The sequence below is a fragment of the Lepisma saccharinum genome, chromosome 2 (genome assembly GCF_977018435.1).
Source record: "Lepisma saccharinum chromosome 2, izLepSacc3.1, whole genome shotgun sequence".
Lineage (NCBI taxonomy): Eukaryota > Metazoa > Arthropoda > Insecta > Zygentoma > Lepismatidae > Lepisma > Lepisma saccharinum.
Window position 1 is genome coordinate 167414950 of NC_139230.1, and position 25771 is coordinate 167440720.

Below are 25771 nucleotides of genomic sequence, written 5' to 3' on the forward strand. Positions count from 1 at the left end.
GTTAGCGTAGGATTCAGTTGCTGTATGATAGTGAATGAAGTTCCCTCAGTAGCTGCTGATAGCCAGAAACACAAGGGAACATCTGGGTAAACCATAAGACACAATGCAAAGGATGAACTTTCAATTGCTTTTTACTAGGTTTCATACTTTTGTGGGTTATCAAGTTTTACTCCCAAGCCACTCGTATAATAGAGGTGCATTGATATACTTTGTAATGGAGGGTCAGTCTTGCTGGTTTAAAAATCATTTTGAATGCCATTATGGGTAGGAATATAATAATATTGGCCTATTTTTCCAAGAAAATGATGTCTGACTCCTTTAATCTCCTCCTTGGATATGCATGGATGAAACTTTGTAGATGGCACTACATTGTATTATAATGAACAAAAAAAAAACAACAATACAAGTATGGTGTCTATGGCAAATTTATTATTCAAATATGTTCCAAGATGTTAATAAGTGGTGGAAAGAAGACAGGTAGGCATTAGTTTTTGTTGAGGCAAGGTTCAGTTTTTTACACTCAATCCTGTTATGTAGATGTATTACCAGCAACACCTTCTGGAGTAATCAGTTTTGAAAGGCAGTATGTGGATGATGACCATTTCAAGATTCCTATCAGTATTTACATCTTGTAGTGGGGGGGGGGGGGTGATCCATGTGTGCTGGTAGATCAAACTTACCTGCATTGGTTGCTGATCTATGATTGTTGAGATGGCAGACAGCAATGGTACATGCACCTCCCCTAACATTATATATATATTCTTACTTTTTGTCACTGCATTGCCTTACTCATGTATCAAGGCAGACATGAGTCTCCAGAACATTACAGTATGTTTTCAAATTCACCTTTACAAATTGGGGATATGTGGTCTCCCACAATCGCTGATTGCGACAAATGAGTTTCTTGTTATCATTTGAGGGAAAAATCGACATGATGTGAGAGTTATAATATTTGAGATCTTTCTCAAGCTATTTACTTTATAACATATTTAAGACTGCAAGAAATTTTTTGTGTAATAAAAATTCAACAATCTTGAAGTTAGAGATATATTTAATGTGCATTTGTATTATTTTCAGGCTCATTCCTGTCATGGAATGTTGCGAATCAAGTTAATATTTTTCATACTAAATTGTATTATGAATCCTAAGATGCATGCTTTTTTTTCAGTTAGTTAACCCACTGAAGATGAAGGAGCAGCTAGTATTGCAACTGAAAACTCAAATCTCTGATCTGGAACGTTTTATCCAGTTCTTGCAAGGTAACATTGGCAACAACTTTAGTGAACTGCCACTCTTTCATGTACATTCTGTGTAATGTTGTTTCATCCAAATGCATTATACAATAGTTACGAATGATGTTATTTATAAATATAATATATAATAACTAATAGAAGCAACATTTCGATACCAAACAATTAAATAAGTAAAATAAAATTTCAGTGTTATAGCAGTGAAAAATGGGATCAAAAGCAGTATATAAAATTACATTTTGGTGTTAAAATTGTGAATATAATCCTAAATTTTAATATAAAAACTGCACTTATTACACAAAATAAACATATCCCTTCCTGTTTGAAGGCATCCATTTTTTCATCTCAAATATTTACAGTAGAATTTATCAATTTTTCATGAACTGCATAACTCGCAGGATAATTCAAACCTCCAGAAAGTGTCGTGTCAGTAAATAAACTCTAAATTTTGTGTTTAAGGGTCTATTTTACATTTTGCAGTTTATTTTGTGACAGAACGGGGTAGGAAAATGCACCTCACACCTTTCAGAAGCATGAAAAATTAACTTTACAATGTGTTATTTGTAATGCAGCATTTGCAACTGTTATCATTAGAAAGTAGTTTGAAATGCAATCACAAGAAGTTTCATGCCAAGGACACTTTTGCCATTTTCAGTGAAAACCTAATGAAGTAACCTTAGTAGTTCATTTTGATATGTATCCAAGCTTTTTAAAACTTTCTTTATAGTCATGAAGATTACTGAGATTATTAAGTGATCGACTTTTGATCTTGCCACTGAAGTTCCTGAGTTCAAATTCCAGCCTGTGTTGTGGGTATTTCTTTATCAATTCCATCGAATCATCACATATCCTCAACATAGTGATTAGCCAAAATTGGCAGAAAAGCAATGTAAAAATATCACAAATACAAAGAGTATTATAATCATCCAAAGGAATGACAATAGCCCTGTAAATAGAGAAATATTAAGCAGATAAATTTTTGTGGTGGTGGTGGTAGATTGTATGCTTGCAATGTTAAATGTGTATTCATTTGTGTATAAATTATTGTGTGTGTGTGTGCATGCATGTTCAGTTTTCATTTCATATGTATATAATCATTAAAATATCTGTGCATATTTATGTAGAGTTGAGTATATACAACATAATTTGGCTGGTACTTTCTGGAAATATTTCCTTCAATAAGCATTAGGGAGTTTTTGTAAGTCATGTGGCAAACTGCTATTTGAAATTACCATAGCGTCTTTTCCCCAATGATGTTGCAATTAGCATTTGAAACTAATTAAATTATCTTTTTGTGTTTGAAGTTTTCAACTTTTTAAAATTTAAAAGTTAGAATATAGATTATAGTGAGAATTGAACATTGTACTTAACATACATACTGAAAATCAGTTATGCTTAGGTTCGATTACAGGATTTTGTGTTATTACAAGATAAAACATTAAAATGCTGACCAAGGCAAAATTTATTGTATAAAAAATATACAATAAAAATATGTTTCCACCCTCTTTATTGTGAATCTTCGTTTGAAGAAGACCCTGTTAAAGGGTGGAAACGTTATGTTTTTAGTGTATATTTTTCATACAATAAGTTTTTCCTTGGTCAGCATTTTAATGTTTTATTAACATGGAAACAAGGCTTAACAGTGTTATTATTACAAGAGTATTATATTGGAATATTTCTTAAAATCTGTCTTTTACATTAAATGTTTCTCAGTTGTAGATTCACTGTGTAACTGCATAGTAGGGTGCGTGTGTGTGTTTGTTTCAGTGTAACTAACTTCTAACATATGTCTTTAGCAACGTGTGATGCTGTGGATAACTTTCACGTAACGAGTCAATATTTCCATGAGCTATGGAATTTTACAGTTCTGCAGATAATCTTACATCTCTTTTCCTTGTTAATAACTAATTGGCGTTTGACAATTTTTGTGTTAAACTCACTTTATGCACAGAAAAGCTGATTAGGACTGGATCTACAGTTTAAAGTGGAATCTGAACCACTATGTGCCTTCCTCGGGTATTGAACCTGTGATCCCTTCGTTACAAGGTGATGAGTAGAGGCACATATTTTTGGTAAATAAAAAAAGCAAAATTTCAGTATAGAAACAGTCAATTTTGGGTTCAAAAACGGTAAATAAAATAAAATTTCACTGTTATAGCGGTGAAAAAGCAGTATATAAAATGACATTTTGGTTTTAAAAATGTGAATATAATCCTAAATTTCATTTAAAAACTGCACTTATTACACAAAGTAAACATATCCCTTCTGATAGCACATTTATGTTGTAACCAGAATATTAAGTTTATTCCCATATGAAGGGGTCCATTTTTGCTTCTCAAATATTTACAGCAGAATTAATCATTTTTTTGTGAATTGCATAACTTGCAGGATACTTCTGATTTCAGAAAGTGTCTCGTCTCGTCTGTAAATGAGCGCTGCGACGCCAAGGGTCCCGGGTTCGAATCCTGGTCGGGCTTGGTTGTTTGTGAATGTCCATTCATCAATTTCATCCTTTCATCACTCATCCTCATCTTCGCAAATTAGCCAAGAGGCACAAAACGCGAAGTAAAATAAACTAAATCAATCAATCAATCAATCGTCTGTAAATGAACACTAAATTCTGTGTTTAAGAGTCTAATTCACATTTTGCAGTTCATTTTGCATTATTTCGTGACAAAGCAGGGTAGGAAAATGCACCTCACATCTTTCAGAAACATGAAAAATGAACATTACAATGTGTTATTTCACATTATGTTTTTCGTCAAAAACGAAATATACATGCCTCTAGTGATGACTTCGGATTTTAGGTTTTTAACCTATTTTTTTTTCCTTTGCAGGAAAATAAGAAATAACAAGTTATGTCAGCGTTTCATTTAAAAATGCAACGACAGATGAAGTTTTATAGAGCCTAAAGTAACCTATTTTACTTGTTAGAACCTATTTTAGGTTTATGTGCCTAAATTATAACTTTTTTTAGGTTTTTATATATATTTTTAGGTTTTACAGGATTTTTATATCAGAGATATTTACTCAGTTTGGTGACGAAACAATTCAATGATTTGCGTGTTTGAAACAAGTTTTCTGTCTGTTTCCCTCCCCCTCCAAGTCTATGATGTTTTTCAAAGCTCTAAACAAAACAAAATGTCTGACACCACTGTTACCTGCACACAGCGGCAGCGATTAGAGGGGGCAGTTGCCTCCTACTTTTTGCCCCCCGCACTGTGCACTCTTAATACTAAGCCTTGTCTACTAAGAGAAAATAAACTTTCCTTGCATCCTCGTCCCCTCCCCTTCCCAGATTTGGCAGCCAATCGCCTCTACTGCCTGCATAGTCCAAAGTACAAACTTCTGATCCATGTGGTCTTGCTCACTTTTGCTTCTGTTCAGTCCCTTTTTTGGCATTCACGCCTTGCGAAGTAATATTCCACCATTCAATTAGACTACGTTTCCGTTGAAAGATAAAATAAAACATCTGCTTGTACCTTTTTTTCATGTTTTACCAAAATTCACGCATGATTTCCAGAGCCAGTAATTCTTGCAAGTGTTAGTGAGTAGTAGATGCACCCTGATATTGTGCAACAAATTTTACATACTAATTCATTTTTCATGTCAACAAGTAACATTTGCTAATAGAACAAGTATAGTATCGCAATAATTTGTGGATAATTTTGAAAATGATGCACACAAATAAAAATTTGGTTAGAAAATTAATATTTGATTGTTACATATACCTACTAAAATTTCTTACAGTTCTTGTGATTTTTTTTAACGATTGTATCTAATCAGTACTTATCAGGAATTTTGTACCATTTAAGTTTTGGAGCGTACTCAGGATTTTTGAGCCTAATTTTTTCAAAATTTTTAGAACCTATTTTAGGATTTTTAGAACCTATTTTAGGAACCTCAAAGCACACTTTTAGGTCCTAAAAATCCGAGGTCTAGTGATGAGGTAAGAACTGCAGAATCAGGTAAGGCCCACTTGGAGCATACCTCTGTGTCCTCCCTCATTTAGCCATCATTATACTCTGCTTGGCCCAGTTGTTACTTTACTGAAACTCCCAAATGCTTCCTTGAACAAATAATATCCAGAGATACTGCCAGTTCACAAAGAGAAACTGCACATGTACAAACTATATGCATAACCTGTAGATTTGACCTTTGTTTCAGGTGAAACTGTAGATATTTCTGTTAAGCAGAGTGACTGCACATGTAATTGTCCTGTTCATGGGACTACATTTTCATCTGAGAAAAGATATACTAGGTTCGGCTCTCAAAAATGGAGACCAAGCCGGGCAGACCATGAAGAGGTAAATAATATTATAAAAGAGAGTAAACTTCTTGCCATGTGCCATTAGCATCATAAGTTGTAAAATGACTAATGCAAAGTTCTGAATTTTTTGAACTATCCTGGATTCTTCATCAGGGGCAGGAAAGGAATAGGCATTATGTATGGTTTAACATAGGCAAGTAGTTAAAAGTAGGCAAAAACATTAAAAATCTCTACTTCACCAGGAAATCATGACTATCAAATTCCTCACCTGGTCATGACTTGTAGGGGTTTTTAATGATTTAACCTATTTTTAACCCTTACCTATTTTAAACCATATGTAACACCTATTCCTATCCTACACCTGTGGGTTTCAAAATGTAGGCCTTCGTTGACATTAGTCATTTTACTATTTATGTTAATAACATTGTTTGATTCTTGCATACGTCTTGATGTATTTTTTTTTTTTTTTGTTATTGTGAAGTATCATTTCAGGGGAGTGAAACTCATACAGCATGTTGAAACATAATTCTGCCAAGAGATCATTGGGGAAGGAGGGGAGGGGGATTAAAGTTTTTCTTAATCTGAGGGGGGTATGAAACTTTTGTACATTACCATTTAGTGCATGTATTCTTCAGTGCATATTGTACAGTTTTCATTTTACATTGTATTTTTTCTCACTTATCTTAATGGAAAACTGTTTTCTAATACTGTGCACTTGTGTATATGTACTCTGATATGGAGGGTATCATCATATTTATTTTCTTAGTTTATTTATGAACCACTGAAAAACAGGTAAAAAGCTGTTGGATAGAGCTAACCATATTCTGTAATGAGAACTTTTTTTCCTATAAACTCGGACACATGCACACTCTCACTCATTTGCATTTTGTATATAATGTGGTTCCATGCATGTTTCTATATATCATAATTACTATTTATATAAAATTGAATAGAAAATGAAAAATTCAGTCAGTTTTATAGTCATTGAATTATTATGTTACACTATCACCCTTTCCCTGTGAATTGTGGAATATGGGCACACTATATTTGTGTTTGAAATCGTGGGATACAATTTGGTATTACCATTGGTAGAGAAACTACATATTTAGACATACGTATACTTTACAAAACCAGGGTATTTGAATTTAAAAATAAAAGGTAAAGTGCTCCCCTGTGCTATGCACCATGCCATGAAGGTGTGTATTTGAATTAAGTCAGTATCAATACAATACCTTCAATTAGATACTATTTACAGATAGATCAGTAAAATTATTGGTAATTTTACCAAATAATTCATACACTGAAATGCCTAATTAGGCTGATATTGATAGAATTCTGATTAACGCATTTTCTGTCATGTCAGTCAGAATGACCAAAACTGGCACACACCAATCTTGCCATGTTGGCCATTATGACTGAAACATGTGACTTGACTTTGTTGTTCCTCGGACGCTGTTGGTCACGAGTATAACAATGATGCACATAAGGCTTGACCAACAAGGCGTTGGGAGTAGTATTCATATGAAAGTGTTTCGGCTGTTCTATTTTTTACTGAAAAAAAGTGAAATTTTCGAAATTTGCGAAAGAAAGTCCAATAACCACTTTGGTGTAGGAGGAAAAATTGGCAAAACCACCCTAGCAGAGAACAGGTTAATATGTTCCATCCCCATTGTCCAATGTTGATAAATTTTGTGAACAAGAATAGTAATTAAGAACAAACAAATTATAACAATGATTTACTAATGAAATTAGTACCTTCAAAAATAGCTGAATCTTTAAATTGATACAAAATGTATGTGCAAACAACATATGCATATACAGAGTTCATTCATTAATGCACAGTACATCAAATTGTGGATATAGAAAATAGTATGCTACAGTTCAGAGTAAAATAGACACAGTGAACAGCTACAAGTTAATCAGTATGGGATAGGTCATCCTCTAACAGATTGGTGCAACATACTCAGGACTAAAATGTGAGCTGTGGGTTTTATCTCTTCTCTGTGGTTTTCTGATCTCAGCAGTGGTTTCTAATTTAGATCTCCTTTAAGTTATGTCTTCCCAAGCTATCCGAATGATGTTTTGAGTTCAGTGGGGGTAGGAGGTTGTCCATAAAAATTGTAGAAAGTGATGCAAAATAACGAAAATAGAAATGCAGCCAACAAGCATTTACTGAATTCATTCAGCCACCTGCCTGTTAGTGTGTCTTTCATTTACAGGGTAATTTGTTAAGTCACTGACCTTCCATGCTTAAGTTTGGTTGTATTTCCAACTTACAGTGGTGCCAACTTGTATGGGCCAATGAGGCCAGGACCCTCCCAATAATTTGTTGTTATTTTTAATATTACTATATTTGTATTTGTTATTGTGATTTGTGGTGGATTGCTTTTTGAAATCAGTAAGTAGCAATTTATAAAAAAGTAAGGATACATTGTTGGTATGCATTAATATCATGATACATGGGAAGGAGATTTTATGAGCTTTTTTGTGAACTTATAACCCAAATCTTTGAGCCAACTCAATGTTTTTCATTGGCACTCCTGCCATATTTGTATTGGTTTGCAATGTAAAGTTTGCATTGCAGTCTGTTTTTTCTTCTTCTGTAAACACTGACGATTTATCTGGGAGATTTTTCACTGCAATAACTATTGGTGAAAATGAATTGTAAAATATCAAGTGAATAGTCATGGCAATATTTGTCTGCTAGGTTTGCAGATAGACAATATGGAACTGATCTTATATTCAGCACTTTTAAAACTATGAATAGGTTACTTTCCATTCCTAGTTGCACTTGCAGGTTAGTATGGTGGAGTATCACTGTACCTCTGCACATTATCACTTTAGTGGTCTCCTTTTACAGATGCATGTGAAAGTTGAACTTCCCTATACACTGAAGTCACATGGTTACAATTATATGTGATTTTGTGTTGAGTTTTGAGCTTGCTGCTCATGACTTGCATGTGTGTTTTTTTTTTGTGAACTGAAATATTACTTGAAGCTCATGTGCTGTTCTCTATCTGGAAGATCTGGAAAAACAATGCAAGTGGACCTCGTGCATAAACCAGTGAAAATCTGGGAATTTTATGCATATTAGTATAAAATTATTATACTTTCAAAACCAAAGTTGTATACTTGGAAAAGTACAATATTTTTTCTATATTTGTTTAATGCAATGACATAATCAATGTATGTATTAATTTAACTATTTTTAATCAAAGGAAAAGTAAGATTCAATAATGCAGTATTTTATTGTATATGTTTGTGGAATAAGAATGGACTTAGACATAAACAATTTATTCAGTTTAATTTAATTTTCAGAATTAATTGTTGGAGATTTCCAATGTCTGATTATTTTTTAGAGTGCAAAATTTACTATTACGTATATCTGTGTGATTCATGTGACAGTAATAAAACCAGTGGTTCTATGCACTGTTTGGTAATGTAGCAATCTTTGGTTACTTTTGAATGTGTAACTGCAGTAATCTCTCTCATCTGAAAAAATGTAAGGAGGTAGAAGATTTAATTGATTCTATAGCCGGAAAACTATGCACAGGTTTCTCTTTTATGTTGTTTGAAATGGAAACTTTTGAAGAACTTTTATTTTGTTCATTTTCTAGTTTTTTCAGCTTTTGTTGTTCTGCTTACTTCATAATATCATAATGTTTATTTAGTATGTGGACATGAGAGTCGATGAGAAGAACCTGCCTATGTTAAGCTTACAACTGGCACCAACTTGAGGAGAAACATGGAACTTCAAATCCTATGCTATTAGACAGCCAAAACAAAGTGTTTAGGCTACAATGGAGCACCAATAAGATGTCATAGTAATGATGATATCCATGAAAAGTGTACACAAAAGTGAATGCTTGTCATTTTTTACTTGTTATAAATTACAAACTATGCCTGACGTATACATAAATTTGAAAGAAAATTAATTATTGCAAAATCAATAATAATAAGCATGAAAGAAAACTTCTGACAAGACACAACAGAATTTCTTATATAAATCAAGAATGCTCAGATGAAGAGCAAGAAGAAGTATAGAAATGTTTTGATTGGAGAGAGGGGAACAGAAAGGAGGAAAGTCATGTGAACATAATTACAGAAGATCTAAGTCCGGAAAGAAATAGTTAAGTCTGCAACTGTGAGTATAAGCTTATGTTGGCATGGTAGTATCATATCACCAGTGGCTGTATGGGCTTTTGGGAAGTAATTGAACATCTTCGGAAAATTGATCAAGCATGTAATGATTTATTAGTAGTTTCTACACTAACAGTTAGTCCTAGTAATCAATGGTACAATTATGAAGCATTTTACCTTATTATTGTACACACTAACTTTACCTGTAATTCTTTAATTATGAACTTGAAGACATCAAGTATTGTTTGCAAGAACCAATTAACACATCACAAAGTAGCTGAGGTTGCTGGTGCATACTATACAAATGTCTTTGTATGTATTGATTAACATGTAACTGTATACTGTCACTTGGAAGCATAGACCTTGAAGAATAATGTCTCACCTGAATGTGAGACTTTGTACAGATGAGTCATTTTTTCCTTAGCGTGGTGTAGTGTGTACAAGATTAATATGCATGATTAACCATATTCCAATAAGAATAACCATAAGTAAGACTTGAAGCTTTTCCTGGTGATGAATGATGAAAAGATATTCTCGAGCTATCAACCAGGTGAGTTGTGGAAAAGATTCCAAGCTTTCGAGAGCTAACATCACTCTCATCTAGTGACATTAGCTCTCGAAAGCTTGGAATCTTTTCCACAACTCACCTGGTTGATAGCCCAAGAGAATCTTTTCATCAAGAATAACCATATTATGTTAATGCTCAGCACAACAGTTATAGATATTAAACATTCACTTCTGCCTCTTGATAAATATTTATTAATTTTGTGAGCAGTGATAAATATTTATTATTTTTGTGAGCAGTGTTTTGGAAGACATGTATTGTAAAATCTGTTGTAAGAGCAAATTCTAACATGTACATGAAGAGAATTCCATGAACTGTCACATCTCTTCTTCTTCTGAAGGCACTACAACTTTGTATATTGAATATTTTGGCCTTCTCAACAATCTCTTCATTTTTTCTGTCCTGAATGCTCTGTGTTTATTTTTTTTTCCCTTTGTGACTTTCAAATCAATTATTATTTTATCTTCCCATTGTTTCTTTGGCCTGGCTAAATTTCGTGTTCTGAGTGGAACTCTTTCTTTATTTTTGGTTAAGGTCAACACGATTAGTCTTATTGTATTTAGTGGTGCTTCATATAGATAGATTTAACTGTGATAATTACAGGACAATTACACTGCTATACCTTGCATATAAAATACTGGGTATAATACTAAAGACTGATGGAAATCACTGAATGCAAATTCAACAAATATCAAGTGGGATTCCGAGCCAATAGAACAACTACAGATAATGTATTTATAGTAAAGCAGATGTTTGAAAAAGTTATGAATATAATCAGGGCTCGAAAAATCCTGGTTACCAGGTCGCCATGGCGACTAAAAGTTTCAGCCTGGCGACTGTGATCTTTTGCTGTAATATGTACGAAATTTTGAAGATTCTAAATTCATATTGCAGTACAGTGTAAGTTAGGAATTTTTTTATCAACGTTGTGAACATTCCATAGAATCTGTAACAATTTCTTACTCTTTGTCCCCCATTTCATGCTTTCTCAAATGATTTAGTGATGTTTTGAATACCGTGATGCTCAACTTCTTATACAAATGTTTCAAAAGTCTCACAACCCAAACTTTGAAAATTTATATCATGAAAACCGTTTGAGATATTTACACCGGGTTTTCTGCATTATAAAGCCTCATCCATTGAGATATTTTCAATGCTAAAAAATTATCAGTTTACGCCACACAGAAAATTAGATAAATTAATAACTGGCAGAAGGCAGCGTTAACATTTTTCCAGAAATGCACTTCTGAGTGAGAAAAATATGTAAGAAATTATCGAAGGGTCATAATTAGATGTCTAATGCCATGTCAATCTGTCATTTTCGACCAATATTGGTCATGTGCAACATTTGATGGATTTTTGACTGACGAATTTATGTGAAAAAGTTACATTTTTGGGACATATCTCCGTAGATGGCAACACTAGCAGGTCGAAATATTGTCAACAGACGCACGCAACATGTGCCTAAGTATTGGCCATACATTTACATGACAAATCATAAATCAAGATTTTGTGCCGAAATTGAACTCTTGAGACAATCCTAGACTGCCCCTGATTATCCTGAATTTTCTTCCCTCACTTTCGCCACTACTGTGCCTGTTTATTTTAATTGATTGGCGTATACATTGGAGCAGCGCGTGTGCTTTGCTGAAGAGTATTTTATGATACTACTAATTCTTACACTCATGTGCAAGAAGTTTTCAAAGAAAAATACCCTGCTTCTGCTGTACTTCACAAAGCAACTGTTTTACAACTAGTCAAACACCTAACAAATTATCCCACAAATTGTTAAGAGTTGGTATTTATTGTTGAAAATCAATTCTCAGATGTTTTCAGCAAATTAACAATGTTTTTTCAAATAATGTAATTGCTTTTATTTGAATAAATGCTAACTTAAATTTATTAACCCAGTGATAGCCTACATGATCAGTTTATTGCAGAAAACCAGGTGTAATTATCTCTTACGGTTTTCATGATATACATTTTCAAAGTTTTGGTTGCGCGTCTTTTGAAACACACTGTAGTATGCACAATTGCTAATAGGTGGTTTCTTGGCGCCTGATTTTCAGAGCTGGTGCCTAGCTTTGAAGAAAATTTTTCGAGCACTGAATATAATATTGGACTGTACAACTTGTTTGTAGATTTTACTCATGCATTTGACAGTGTACAGGAAAAAAGTAATAGATGCTCTAAAATGATACATGGCAGATCATATTGATGGGATACATTTTATTTTGTCATTTTAGAGAGTAGGATATTCTAACATTTTTCAAGTATTTGGAAGTCTGAGCTTGGGAGTTAAAATTAATTCATTTTTCATTTTATTGTTCCAATGAATCATAGTGCTGGTAACTCCTGTTAAAATTACTTGTGTTGCGGAAGCGTTCCTCACTAGTGGAAGCGCCATCATTACTGCACAAAGTCTGAGCACTACAATGATATGTTAATCGCCTTCATTCGCAAAATGAGGCAGTGTGGTTTTGTACAATTGTGGCTGCAACAAGATGATGCCACTAAGCATTGAAAATTAGTGACAATGAGAACCGTTTACATCATTTCCCTGGTTGCCTCATCCACATCACTAGCCCCACCAGACTACTTCGTGTGGGGTTACCTAAATGAAAGGTATAAGCCATGAGACTCCAAACGATTGCTGAACTCAAGGGAGATCGAGGTCATTCTGGCTGATTTGTTGCACCACGAGAGCCCAAGAATGTTCCCTTCGAGGTGCCTATCTACAGGTTGTTATATTCAAATGATGAACAGTGCTGTGAACTGTATCTTGGTTATGTATTACACATGGTACTTAATAAATGAACGTGTTCTGTTCTGTCCCATCAATATGGTCCACCCAACTGTCATTTGAGTATTTATTAGTATGAAAATCATGGAGGCAAATTTCCATTTTCTCCCATTGGTGCTACATAGATATGACAACATTTTAAGTATTATGACTTTCATTGTAATTGTGATAAGAAAACTTGCATTCTGCAATGCTTTTCTCATGGCATAAACTTTAATGTAGATATCATAACTTTTGCTTAGAAGCACTTCCCAGAAGACATATAAGTAAACTGTTGGACTTTCTTCAATTTTCTTTCTGAAAGGGAATTTGAGCCCCAAATTAGGCGAATTTAAATATTGTTCTACTAACACAGTTTGGCAACATTGCTTGCAGCATAACTACTAAGCACTAAAGCTTACAAAAGAACCTCCATAAAATCACTACTTACAGTACAAAAGTTCTGTGATCTTGTTCAATATATTGTCTTGTGAAACCTAAATAGATCAGTTATTTTTAAAACTTGTACCACTTCCCTCACTGCTGCTGTTAGAGAGTTTGAATTTGCTCTATGCATTGTCAATAGCACTAAGGTTTGAAGTCAAGCCTCTGTGTCATGCCGTAAGTGGAGTTTCCATGTATGTGAACAGGTTTTTTGTGGCTTGTTGGTTCTCAGACAGCTGTAGATACCTGACACACAGTAAATAGCAGTTTATACCACTTACTGATTTGGTGGATAAGTTCATTGAGTGGTTAACTCATAGCAAAGGTGACAATGAGTTCTGATTTGGGCATGAATGTCCTTTGTGAGGGTCCCTTCATCACTTTCATATCATTATTCATCATCAACTTGATTTGCCAAAAGTGGCAGAAAAGCTATCCAAAGTAATAAAGAGACATACCTACAACTTACTATGTGTTGTATAACAATGGACCTCTTGGTGCAAACCTCTGCATGTGACATCATGGTTTTCCAAAATACGGTATTACTATTTTCTGGAATATTTTTGTATTAGCAAATATTTTAGGTAGAAAACTTAATGAAGTACTTTTTTTTTCTTTTTGTTTATGGATAATAACGAAGCAATATATTCTCGGATACTCTCTTCTTTATCATTGTCTAGAGATGGTGTAACATCTACAGTGGAACCCCGATTTTACATTCCCAGATTATACATTTTCCTGCATTATACATTCAATCTTGATGGTCCCAACATGGCAAAATGCTATAAATGTTTCCTCGATTTTACATTTTCCCTCATTTTAGTTTTTTTTCAGCTTGGTCCCCTGAAAAACGTAAAATCGAGGTTCCACTGTAGTAGCATTTTGAAAGTCAACAATTCTTTCTAGACAGTGTATCTCTAGAATTGTCAATTCAGTTGTCTCTGTGGCAATGATTAACACACTGTGGTACCAGGTTTGAATCATGAGTAATATATGTATGTATGGTATTGTTGTGTTTATCTCATTATCCATTTTGTCAGTTCATCATTTATCCATATTGTCGCATATTATCCCAACCAGTAAAAAAAGTTCTACATTGTAAAATAAGAATAATTGTTTGTGGCTCCTTTGCTTGTTTTCTTGCATTTGTTACTGGGTAACTTATACAACATGGTTTGGAGAACTGTAACAGTTCATAATTTTCTATTCTCTCTCTATAGTCATTATAAGGTGCTTAAAAATGTTGCATCATTGTCCAAATGCAGTCCGAGAACCTAATAGAGATCTACTGCAGCCCTGAAAATAGATAGAACTACCTTCTAAAAAACGGACATTTAAAATTGAAATGCAATAGGTTTCAATAAATGCTCCATGCATACATATAAGATTAAGCAGCAGCAAATTTCTAGTCATTCACACTTTTCTACCTTCATCTGATGTTAATGTTCTTAAATTCAATATTTCAGATTCATTTGAAAACTATCAACATAATGAAAAAGGCTGCCACACTGTTACAAATATTTGCAATATCTCAGTTTGGCTGTGGAAGTGAGCATTTTAGAAGAAATTCATTAAAAAAGACCGCAAAAGGCAACCATTGGGGGTATGTATTACTAAATGTTCTTATTATATTAGGAATTCCTAATTTTCATTCTCTTTTTTTTTCATTTTTAGGTATGCAAAATGGGTCGGTTTTTGATTCCTTGTCAATCACTCCATCTGAGTGAAAGTTAGTGATAAATATATAGAATATATATAAGTTCAGTAAAGACTGTAGACCATGTTTTTTTTTTTTGAAAAGCTAAGTCATAGGTGGCCGCGGTGGCTCAGTCGGTAATGCATCTGACTACCATGCTCAAGGTCCCGGGTTCGATCCCCGGCCGGTTCAAATCCGGGAACTTTTCTAACGGTGGAAGCGGCCCCGGCGCCTACCCAGCGTCGAATAACATGGGTACCTGGGGGAAACCCTGGGAGGTAAAGGCGGTCAGGGGCGTGATGCTGATCACATCACCCCCACTCACGACCGGATCAAGAAAGTGTGGGGCGTTACCCCCACACCCCCTATACGCTTTCATGGCGTGGTGCTATGCACAGGGGAACACTTTACCTTTTAAGTCATAGGTTCCCTACTTCGAAAATTTGGGGTGGCTGAAAATGTTTGATAATCTTCACACAGGTACTTAAGAAAGAAAGACTAAAATTTGTGATTTTATTGTGCTAAAGTTAAATTTCCACGGATCCCCTGGGTAGGTCTCACAGACTGCCAAGTGAGAACCACTGATACAGAAGGCAATACCAAAAAATGAGATTTTAGATACAATTGTAAGTGAAGTGTGATGATGACTAATTATGTAGGTACTATATTAATTTGAAGTTAATTATAATTATTATAAGAACTGGAGTTGGTTTATAGTATCATTTGCAGATCAACATAAAGATGTAGGAGAAACTAGTATATCTGAGTGGGAGAAATCTGATATTTTCATGTCATGTAGTGCCGAGCTTTGCTTTAATCTTAAGGGAAATTTTTGCTGATGCTGATAAAGTTCAAATATAAAATTTACCGATACTGATAACCGATATTCTACCTATCTGATATAAAATAACAAATGGTTCTTGAAGAACCTGAATGGTTCATTGACCTCCTTAACCCTTAGTACGCCGCACGGTCTGACGAAAGTAAGCCCAGTGTCGCCGAGGCTTTGAGCGGGAAATTTGAATTCGTATACATAATGGAGAAAAATCGTAACAACTCTGGCACTATGGGACCAATCTACTTCGGATAACTTTTGTTTTGCAGGCAATACATCGGTGCATGCAACCATGTAAAATTTGGATGCCCCAACCGTGGGGGGGTTACGGGCGGGGGCTGCATCCCCCGAATTTCAATGAAAAAAAAAAATTGGAGTTTGCCCCCTCTTCTCCAGCTACTTTGGGGAGAAAACCGGAACTTTTGCTTTTTTTCAAAGAATGGACCTTCCGCAACAGAATGAAACTTGATTCATGTTCGTGGGTGCAATACAATTTGAATAATAAGGCAAAACTTAAAACTCTAGCGAATTTTAGCCAATTTGCATATTATTCATAAAATTGTTATAACTGACACTATGGGACCAATCTACTTCGGATAACTTTTGTTTTGCAGGAAGAACATCAGTGCATGCAACCATGTAAAATTTGGATGCCCCAACCGTGGGGGGGGGGGTTACGGGCGGGGGCTGCATCCCCCCAATTTCAATGAAAAAATCATAAAAATATGGAGTTTGCCCCCTCTTCTCCAGCTATTTTGGGGAGAAAACCGGAACTTTTGCTTTTTTTTAAAAGAATGGACCTTCCACAACAGAATGAAACTTGATTCATGTTCGTGGGTGCAATACAATTTGAATAATAAGGCAAAACGTAAATCTCTAGCGAATTTTAGCCAATTTGCATATTATTCATAAAATTGTTATAACTGACACTATGGGACCAATCTACTTCGGATAACTTTTGTTTTGCAGGCAGAACATCAGTCAGTGCATGCAACCATGTAAAATTTGGATGCCCCAACCGCGGGGGGCTTACGGGCGGGGGCTGCATCCTCCCAATTTCAATGAAAAAATCATAAAAAATATGGAGTTTACCCCCTCTTCTCCAGCTATTTTGGGGAGAAAACCGGAACTTTTGCTTTTTTTTAAAAGAATGGACCTTCCACAACAGAATGAAACTTGATTCATGTTCGTGGGTGCAATACAATTTGAATAATAAGGCAAAACGTAAAACTCTAGCGAATTTTAGCCAATTTGCATATTATTCATAAAATTGTTATAATTGACACTATGGGACCAATCTACTTCGGATAACTTTTGTTTTGCAGGCAGAACATCAGTGCATGCAACCATGTAAAATTTGGATGCCCCAACCGTGGGGGGGGGGGGGTTACGGGCGGGGGCTGCATCCCCCGAATTTCAATGAAAAAATCATAAAAATGTGGAGTTTGCCCCCTCTTCTCCAGCTGCTTTTGGGAGAAAACCCGAACTTTTGCTTTTTTCGTTTGCACTTGCATCTTGTGTAGCTACTGTGAATCTATTTCTCCCTTTTGACTCGGCTCTTTGTGGAAATATGTCCGGAAGGAAACGTTTGTGCGTTAGGGAAATCGATGAGCTGTTATATGATACGAAGTGTTTATGGTGAGGTGTTTGTTAGTCCTAATAGAGGAGGGACGCAGCCTTTGCAATCCTTTCTTTTGTCTATACTTCTGGATAGACGCACGCTTTAGACTCATGCTTTTGGCCTCTGGCTATCGTCAAGCTTCATTGCATTTCTAACATAGAGGCGACAGAAAGCTGACAATGCCAAACCTCATCCAATCCCCTCTCTCCTTCCCCTACCCCCTAATCCCCGCCACTACTTCAGCTGGATCACCAGGTCTAAACACAAAGAAGAATGTGTGCCTTATCAGTACTAAATCACAGCGTTGGAAGCTTGGAGGAAAACAGCATCGTAAATACCAAGCATTTATTGTGTCTGTCAACTGAAGAGCGAACACGTGTTTGGGTGAGCCCAAACACGTGACATATTCTGAGAAAGGAGAGGGTGGGGGGATTTGGAATTTTCGAAACATGATTGCAAAACATGTTCCCGAACGAACTGTCAGTGTTTCAACCTCAATATACATATATAAGTGTGGCAAACCCTCGATAATTGTATCTAAAGCTGTTTGTAACATATGTGTTACAGCGGCTACAAGGGACATACTTTTTTTGTAACATATGTGTTACGGCGGCAAACTAAGGGTTAATAAATGTGTATTTTGAGGTGATTGCAGTGCAAAGAAGTTGCATATTTAGACATTTACTTTTTTAAAAAGTAGGGCATGGAGATTATCCATAAAAATTATAACAAAATGGCATGCAATTTTACCATTAAACCAATACACCAATATGCTTATATCGGCCAATACTGATAGAGTACTGATTAATCTGTCTCATCCCTAATATTTATGAAGTATGCAATGGTATTTTTTAAAAGTATGTCTTGTACTATTGTTAATACCACTTTGAACTAATATCAATGCTGATACACTTACAGATTTCCACTGATACTGATGCTTCAACAGTAACAATTTAAAGTTGTTCAGAATGTTTGTAAATGTTACTATACCAGAGTTTATTTACAATATTAATAGGTTCACATATTAAAAATGAAAAGTAATGAAATTACTGTCATTGAAGCATGAAATTTAGTGTTGGTGTATAATTTTTAACATAATCTCCAGAATATTTAAGTCTCCACAAAAGTGTTACATGGCATTTTGTGGATACCAGAGACTTGAACACCAGCAAAACATCGGCTGGTATTGATGATTAAATATGAACCACTATCACCACAGCCATAAACCAATACTTTATGATACTGATACCACTGACATTGTTACATAACTACTAACTCCACCTTTGTTTTAAATTTTATAGTGATCTTCGGGCACGTCTTGAGTTAGCAGTAGAACATGTAGCAGAGTTGACTGCTGTACAAGAAACACCTATTGATAGTGATTACACATCAGATTCAGAAGATGCTCCTGTCATTTTATGTAATGAAAAACTTACGTCCGCGGTAAGGAAAGAACTAGCCGTCAGTATTCGTGATCTACTTCAACATGGACTAATGCCTGTAAGTTATAAATACAAAAATCATTACATTGGAACTATGTTTTCATGCATTATACAATACATTCAGTGTTCATGGTCTCAACAGAGCAAAAAACTATAAAGTTTTCCTGCATTTTACTATTCACTATTTCCTCAGATGGAATTTGATACAAACTGTTGAATGTATTTCTGTAGACAAGTGAAGAAAGAATGAAAATACAAAAACATTTTTGGGAAAAATTATGTAAATCAGAAATTACTTAATCAGCTGTTAAAGTAAACAATGTACTATCTTGAGGTTACATCCTGAAGCCATTGTAGTTGATCTTATACAGGGTCATCGAGAATGATTTCCGGGATTTTAAACTGTTATTATATAGAAGTATTTAACGGATATACACGTGTGGAATCTTAAAATGTTGAGAAAAGTTTGAAGTTTTGTGTGACCTTATGTGACTGTGGGGTTTAAAACTGCACATGCACTGGAGCACCTTAAAGAGAGGCTGCAGCAATTGCAACTGTAACTCTGGACACGATTCAGAAGACATAGCAGGAGATTGAAGACCATCTAGACATCACCAGAGCTACAAATGGTGTCCATATCGAAGTGTACTAAGGTAAGTCTAAAACTTTAAACTTTTCTGAACATTTTAAGATTCCACACGTGTATATCCATTAAATATTTATCTTATAACAACAGTTTAAAATCCCGGCAATCATTCTCGATGACCCTGTATTATAAATATCTTTATGGTGATATGTATGTTCTAGCTTAAGTATGTTGTGTTGTATATAGGGACACACATTTATGATGAATAGATGATCAAGATATTATTTAAAAAAACTGCATATTTTAGGATCAAAAAGCATTTATAAAAGGGCACTTCAGAGCTAAAATTGTGAATAAAATCCCAAATTTGATTTTAAAAACTTCACTTAATACTATGCTATACTTATAGAAATAAAAATTTCACATTCAGACTTAACTGAACTTTTTTCAGTTTATTGCCATGTAGAGAAGTACATTTTCTATCCTGAATTTTGCAGAAGAATTAAACAAAATTCTGGTATTTTGCATAATTCACAGGATAATTCTGACTTTGGAAAATGTGTATGTAAATCAACTCTAAATTTTGTGTTAAGATATAAGTTCAAATATTACATCTGATTTTGTATCATTTCGTAGCAAAATGTGGTAGGAAAATGCACATCACACCTTTCAAAAACATAAAAAATAAACATTTCCGAATGTAATCTCACATTTCGTGGTTCCATCAAACCAAAATTTGCATGTCCCTAGTTATATATTATTACATGTATGTGTGCACATTTGGTTGAGACATTGAGACACTTAGTTCTGAAATGTAACTTGCAGTTGTTATCATTTTCATAATTGCCTGCTGTTGTAAGTCACTTTTGCCTTTAAATACTTTGTGCTGCAGAAATGCTAAGGCAATCCAACTGAACTAGACTGACCTACTCTTTAAATGTTAACATTTTGCCTAGAAAAAGTAAAGTAAAGTACTCCCCTGTGCTTTGCTCCATGCCCTGAAGGCATATAGGGTGATTTCAATTGTAAGCTATCAATACAGAGAAGAGAATGACCCATTTGCAGTTCATGGATGAAACATGCTTCACGAGTTTTCTTTAGTAAAATGTAACTGTAAAAGTAACCAACTAAGTTACTTTTTGAGGAAAGTAACTGTAACTTGGTTACTCTTAAGTTGTAACTTTCCAAACACTGGTTAGAATATATGAATCACATTGCAGCTATGCCATATCAATCTGTGAAAAGTTTTGCTTCAAATCAAACTGGTAGCCTGTTCAAAAAGTTGTAAGAAAGTGGAGTTCAACGTAAATATATATTAGGGATTGGCCGATATGAAATTTTGGCCGATACCGATAAAGTACCGATATAAAATTTACCGATACCGATAACCGATATTCTACCAATCCGATATAAAATTAGAAATGGTCCTTGAAGAACCTGAAATGTTCATTGATCTCCTTAATAAATATGAGTTTCGAGGTGACTGCAGTGAAAAAAAGTTGAATACTTAGACAATTACTTTTTTAAAAAGTAGGGTATCGAGATTATCCATAAAAATTGCAACAAAATGGCAGAATTTTGCACTAAATTATAAGATATTTATTGATATATCGGATCGGTAAAATAATCGGTAATTTTACCAATAAACCGATATGCCTATATCGGCTGATACCAATAGAGTACCGATTATTCGGTCCCATCCCTAATATATATATATCGTATGTAAGTACTCCACATTGAAGATCAACTAAAATAAGACAGGCAGATGAGAATTCAAAATAAAATGTTCACTGGTGCAAAAGTGGACTCACTTGTGACTGAAATTTGTTGAAACGTGGGAGTGTATAGGGATAGAGTCTTATCAACACTACTAATTTCTAGATAGGCAAGTTACTTTTAAGCACAAAGATGCTGAGGTTGATTTATGTGGTGGAACAGAAGAAAACCATTACGGGAGATATTGATACAGAAGTAAATGTGAATCTGAAGCAAGTAGTGCAAACATAGTGCCCTAGAGATGGAAAATCAATGAATATCTTGCATGTCATTACTCTTTAGCAGTAACTTTTTTTGTTAAGAAGTAAATCGGGAATTAAAGAACTTGAGATGAACAAATTGATAATGAAACTAGGCCTTTTACTTAGCCTTACTGATCACCGTAATTAACTTCTTACAACAAAAATAGTTATAGTTAGTGGCGTTACCCCTACACACCCTATATGCCTTCATGGCATGGTGCTAAGCACAGGGGAGCACTTTACCTTTTTTTTTTTTTTACTCTTTTACAACAAAAATAGTAAATAGCTGTTCACATGTTCAGTAAAAACTCAGATCATGTTCTTTATCTACCATATTTGTCATCTTTATAATTATTTATGCAGTGTGATTTTCATTAGCAATACATATATTTTAGGTTGGTCAAAGTGCAAGTGTAGTACCTTTTATTGGATGCTTTCCAACTCGAAGTCATTCTGCTGGAAAGATGATGCATGCATGGGAATTGATGCTAAAGTATTATGAAATGAAAAACGGAGATAGATTTAATTCTACACCTGCAAGAAAGTTGTCACAGAGTTTCAACTTGGACATAGTGGGAGCAATGGCAGTCTCAAATAAGCAGGTAAGTAATTATTATTAACTTTTTATGTAGACAAAGAAACATTGTAATAATAAATTCATCTCGCATCCTTTCCTGGGCATCAAAAGAATTATTATTGGAAGGGGAGAGGGTCGGGTTGTTGATAAAATTAAGAATAATAAGTATTAATTATTATATCCTTGGGACACTTCTAATTAATGCACTAGATAGCAGATATCAGGCATAATTATTTTTGTTTAGTTTCCTCCCAAACTTCAAACAATTAATACAGTGAAGTACATAGTCATTCTCATGTTTAGATGTACACCTTTCCGATGGCATAGTGGTAATCAAGGGGTCCTTGGTTCAGTAACTGGTTGGGGTATATAGTGGTACAGATCCCAATTTAAACTGTAGGTCCAGTCCTGATTAGCCCATCTGGGCATAAAGTGGACAAAGTCTCAAAACTCATGTTTTTGTGTAACTTTTACCTGCTTTATTCAAGGGAAATTTGAGTCATAAAGTTTGTTGTGTGAAATGTTATGTAAAAATCTAATTTTGAAATTTTGGAAACTCTCATGAAAACACACAACATGATTAACTAGGTGAATGTGATACATTAAATTCTGGCGCTGTTTCTCTGAATTTTACACTCTACTTTTTTGAGCTACCTTGTCTTTTTTGTTTATTTATTCTGGCAAAATACTACTTGAATTTATTTATTTTGTCAGTTATTGCAAATGTAACTTTTTTTATGCTAACAAATGAATGACCTCAGTCTCCAGGGGGCAGGGGTCAACTAATTAGTTTGACCTTCACCCCTCACAATGTTCATGCTTTCATTACATTCTTCTGATGTAATTGAATGTTAAGAGATCAAATTATTTGCATTTTCTCTTGTTCAAAATGTTTGAATATAATTTTGCACATTAGTACACCATTAATCTCATTTCATGCATTCACGTGTACCCAACATACAATAAGTATTTAACACACACACACACTGTTCTTTTACCAAAATATATCACCATGTTTTTATTTGAAAAGTATTGTGAAATTAATCCAGGCAGCAAAATGCAGAATTAATACTTTATCATCATTCAGTTGCTATTTATTGACTAACTAGGGAATGTAGTAATGAACATTTCTAGGATTGAGCTGATACCACTTTCAACCAATTGATTGATTGATTTGGTTTATTTTACTTTGCATTTCTGCCACTTTTGGCTAATCATGAAGATGAGGATGAGTGATGATTAGGGGGTGGATTTTTGCATATTTGCATGTTTCTTTCCCTTAAGGGGGAGAGGGACAATTTCCTCTAGGTCCTTCTCTCTATGGCAGCTGCCGATCACTGTTATCAGCTTCACTCTTTTGCAGCCAGATGCATTCATGCATTCATTTGGTTGTGAACTATGGCACACATCTCTGCCCCACTATGATGCCATCACTGGCTCCAGCTTACATAGACAACTTCTGTCAAAAGTATACATTTTGCGCATGACATGATATGGTTATATTTGTTGCGTCACCCCACTTCTCTCACATCCCCAGCTACTTTTCTTTATAGCACCTTGGCTGCTGTGAAGAGGACATAATATTGATATCTAGGAATACTTTATTTTCGATTTCATATGACCATTGGTGGATTATTGAGATGGGTGATGCCTCCATATCTAGACAGTGAAAACTAAGAATAAATTGCCATCACTTTAAAGCTAACGGTAATAACAGCACCCTCTCACCCACACCCCCACTCATTTGACACATAAAATTACCCCACAAGGCACTTTATCCAGTTTCGTAAATCTAGCTCCTTGAAAGTTTTTTTTTACTCCTTTTACAGTGAAATGTAGCTCTTTTATGTGCATCAGGTTTGGCAACACTGCCAGGATGGCCGTCTGAGGCAAGGAGAAATACATTGCTCTTATGGGAGTATTATTTGATTTGTTCTCTTGGGAATATCAAACTTCCAATGGCATAGAAAAATATACCAATGGCAAAAGGACAGATTGAAGTAGTACAGAGCATTCCCTGACATTCACTACAAGAGACTGCAGCAAGCGGCCTGGCATCAGCACTTGTTTTTCCCGGTGAACGGGGTCCGCGACAGTCGCTAGAGTCTGCTATTAAAATTACAGTTTTCATATTGTGTACTAACCTTGACTACAGAAGGTGTTGAAAATGATGTCCCTCTGCTGCAACACATTCCTGGCATCTCCGAAGGAAATTGGCATTTACACAGTTCGTCTACTATAATTCTCCCGATTAAGAATTTTAGCGGCTCTAAATGCTGTGGTTTTTGAAACACCTGTTTCTTGTGAGAGCCGGCGGATAGTTTGTCCTATCTCATAGAGTTTTTCCTCAGTAAGTACACTTTTATTCAGAACTGACCCTGTTACTGTAAACTTTTTTACGAGGTTTAATATAGTGGTGGTCCTATGTGGAACGGGAACACCAGGAAATTTCGTTGCAAAACATCGTCACACTTCTCCACAATTCCTCTTTCCGAAGTAACACTCGACAAGATAAATCCTTTGTTGTAATGTAAACTTTTGTGGTGTCATATTAAGCCACAATCTTCAATCTTCAACACACGGACACGACACAACACAACTTCCGAGGGAGGATTATACTGGCGTCAGTCTGCAACATCAACAGAATGGGAAAGAGAGCGAATGTCAGGGAGAACGAAAGAAACAGACTGTAGTGTGCGACTGTTCACTGGGAAAGACAAGCGCTGATCCCGGGCCGCTTGCTGCCGAGTGTCGTAGCGAATGTCAGGGAATGCTTTGTAACCGACAGGCAGAAAAATCGAAACTTCCATTTGATTAGCCGTAACTTTAGTTGAAGTTGATTTCCCATAATAATAATAATAATAATAATAATAAAAAAATAGAGGTAAAGTTCTCCCCTGTGCTTAGCACCACGCCATGAAGGCGTATAGGGGGTGTGGAGGTAACGCCCCACACTTTCTTGATCCGGTCGTGAGTGGGGGTGATGTGATCAGCATCACGTACCTGACTGCCTTACCCCCCAGGGTTTCCCCCAGGTACCCATGTTATTCGACGCTGGGTGGACACCGGGGCCGCTTCCATCGTTAGAAAAGTTCCCAGATATGAACCGGCCGGTGATCGAACCCGGGACCTTTAGCATGGTAATCAGACGCGTTACCGACTGAGCCACATGTAATACATTTCAGGCTTTTAGAGTAGTTTTTGGCAGCTTAAATGGAAAATTGCCGAAATGCAAATTTACCATGCTCAAACAGAGCTTTCATTTTTGGCAACAGAAAACATTTGTTGCCTGCATAGGTTTGGACACTGTGATTTTTATAAAGTTATGTCAATTTCGGACAATGCTGCTTTATAACCTAGTGAAGGACCATTCTGTTATTTAGTACAAAATAAGAAGATAGTAGAAACTAAGGGAATGATGGTCAGACGAATATATGCACTATGGGTGCATTTTATTCTTAAATTAGACATTATAAAAATACAATAACTTTTTACGATTATTTGTGTGTGTCAATGGATGGCAGTTAAATATTCAAACAACATAC

General features: G+C 35.2%; 1 protein-coding gene across 4 annotated transcripts in view; it reads left to right on the plus strand.

Annotated features, from left to right (window-relative positions):
- The window catches only part of LOC145984179 (RUN domain-containing protein 1), a 64073-nt gene that overhangs the window by 15349 nt on the left and 22953 nt on the right, over positions 1-25771 (plus strand). For all 4 annotated transcript variants that reach the window (XM_083117672.1, XM_083117675.1, XM_083117674.1 and 1 more), the window contains exons 7-11: positions 1169-1259; positions 5418-5557; positions 14918-15054; positions 18905-19103; positions 22045-22251. In XM_083117672.1, the coding sequence (XP_082973798.1) occupies positions 1169-1259; positions 5418-5557; positions 14918-15054; positions 18905-19103; positions 22045-22251 (774 nt within the window). The remainder of the gene's footprint in view (positions 1-1168; positions 1260-5417; positions 5558-14917; positions 15055-18904; positions 19104-22044; positions 22252-25771) is intronic.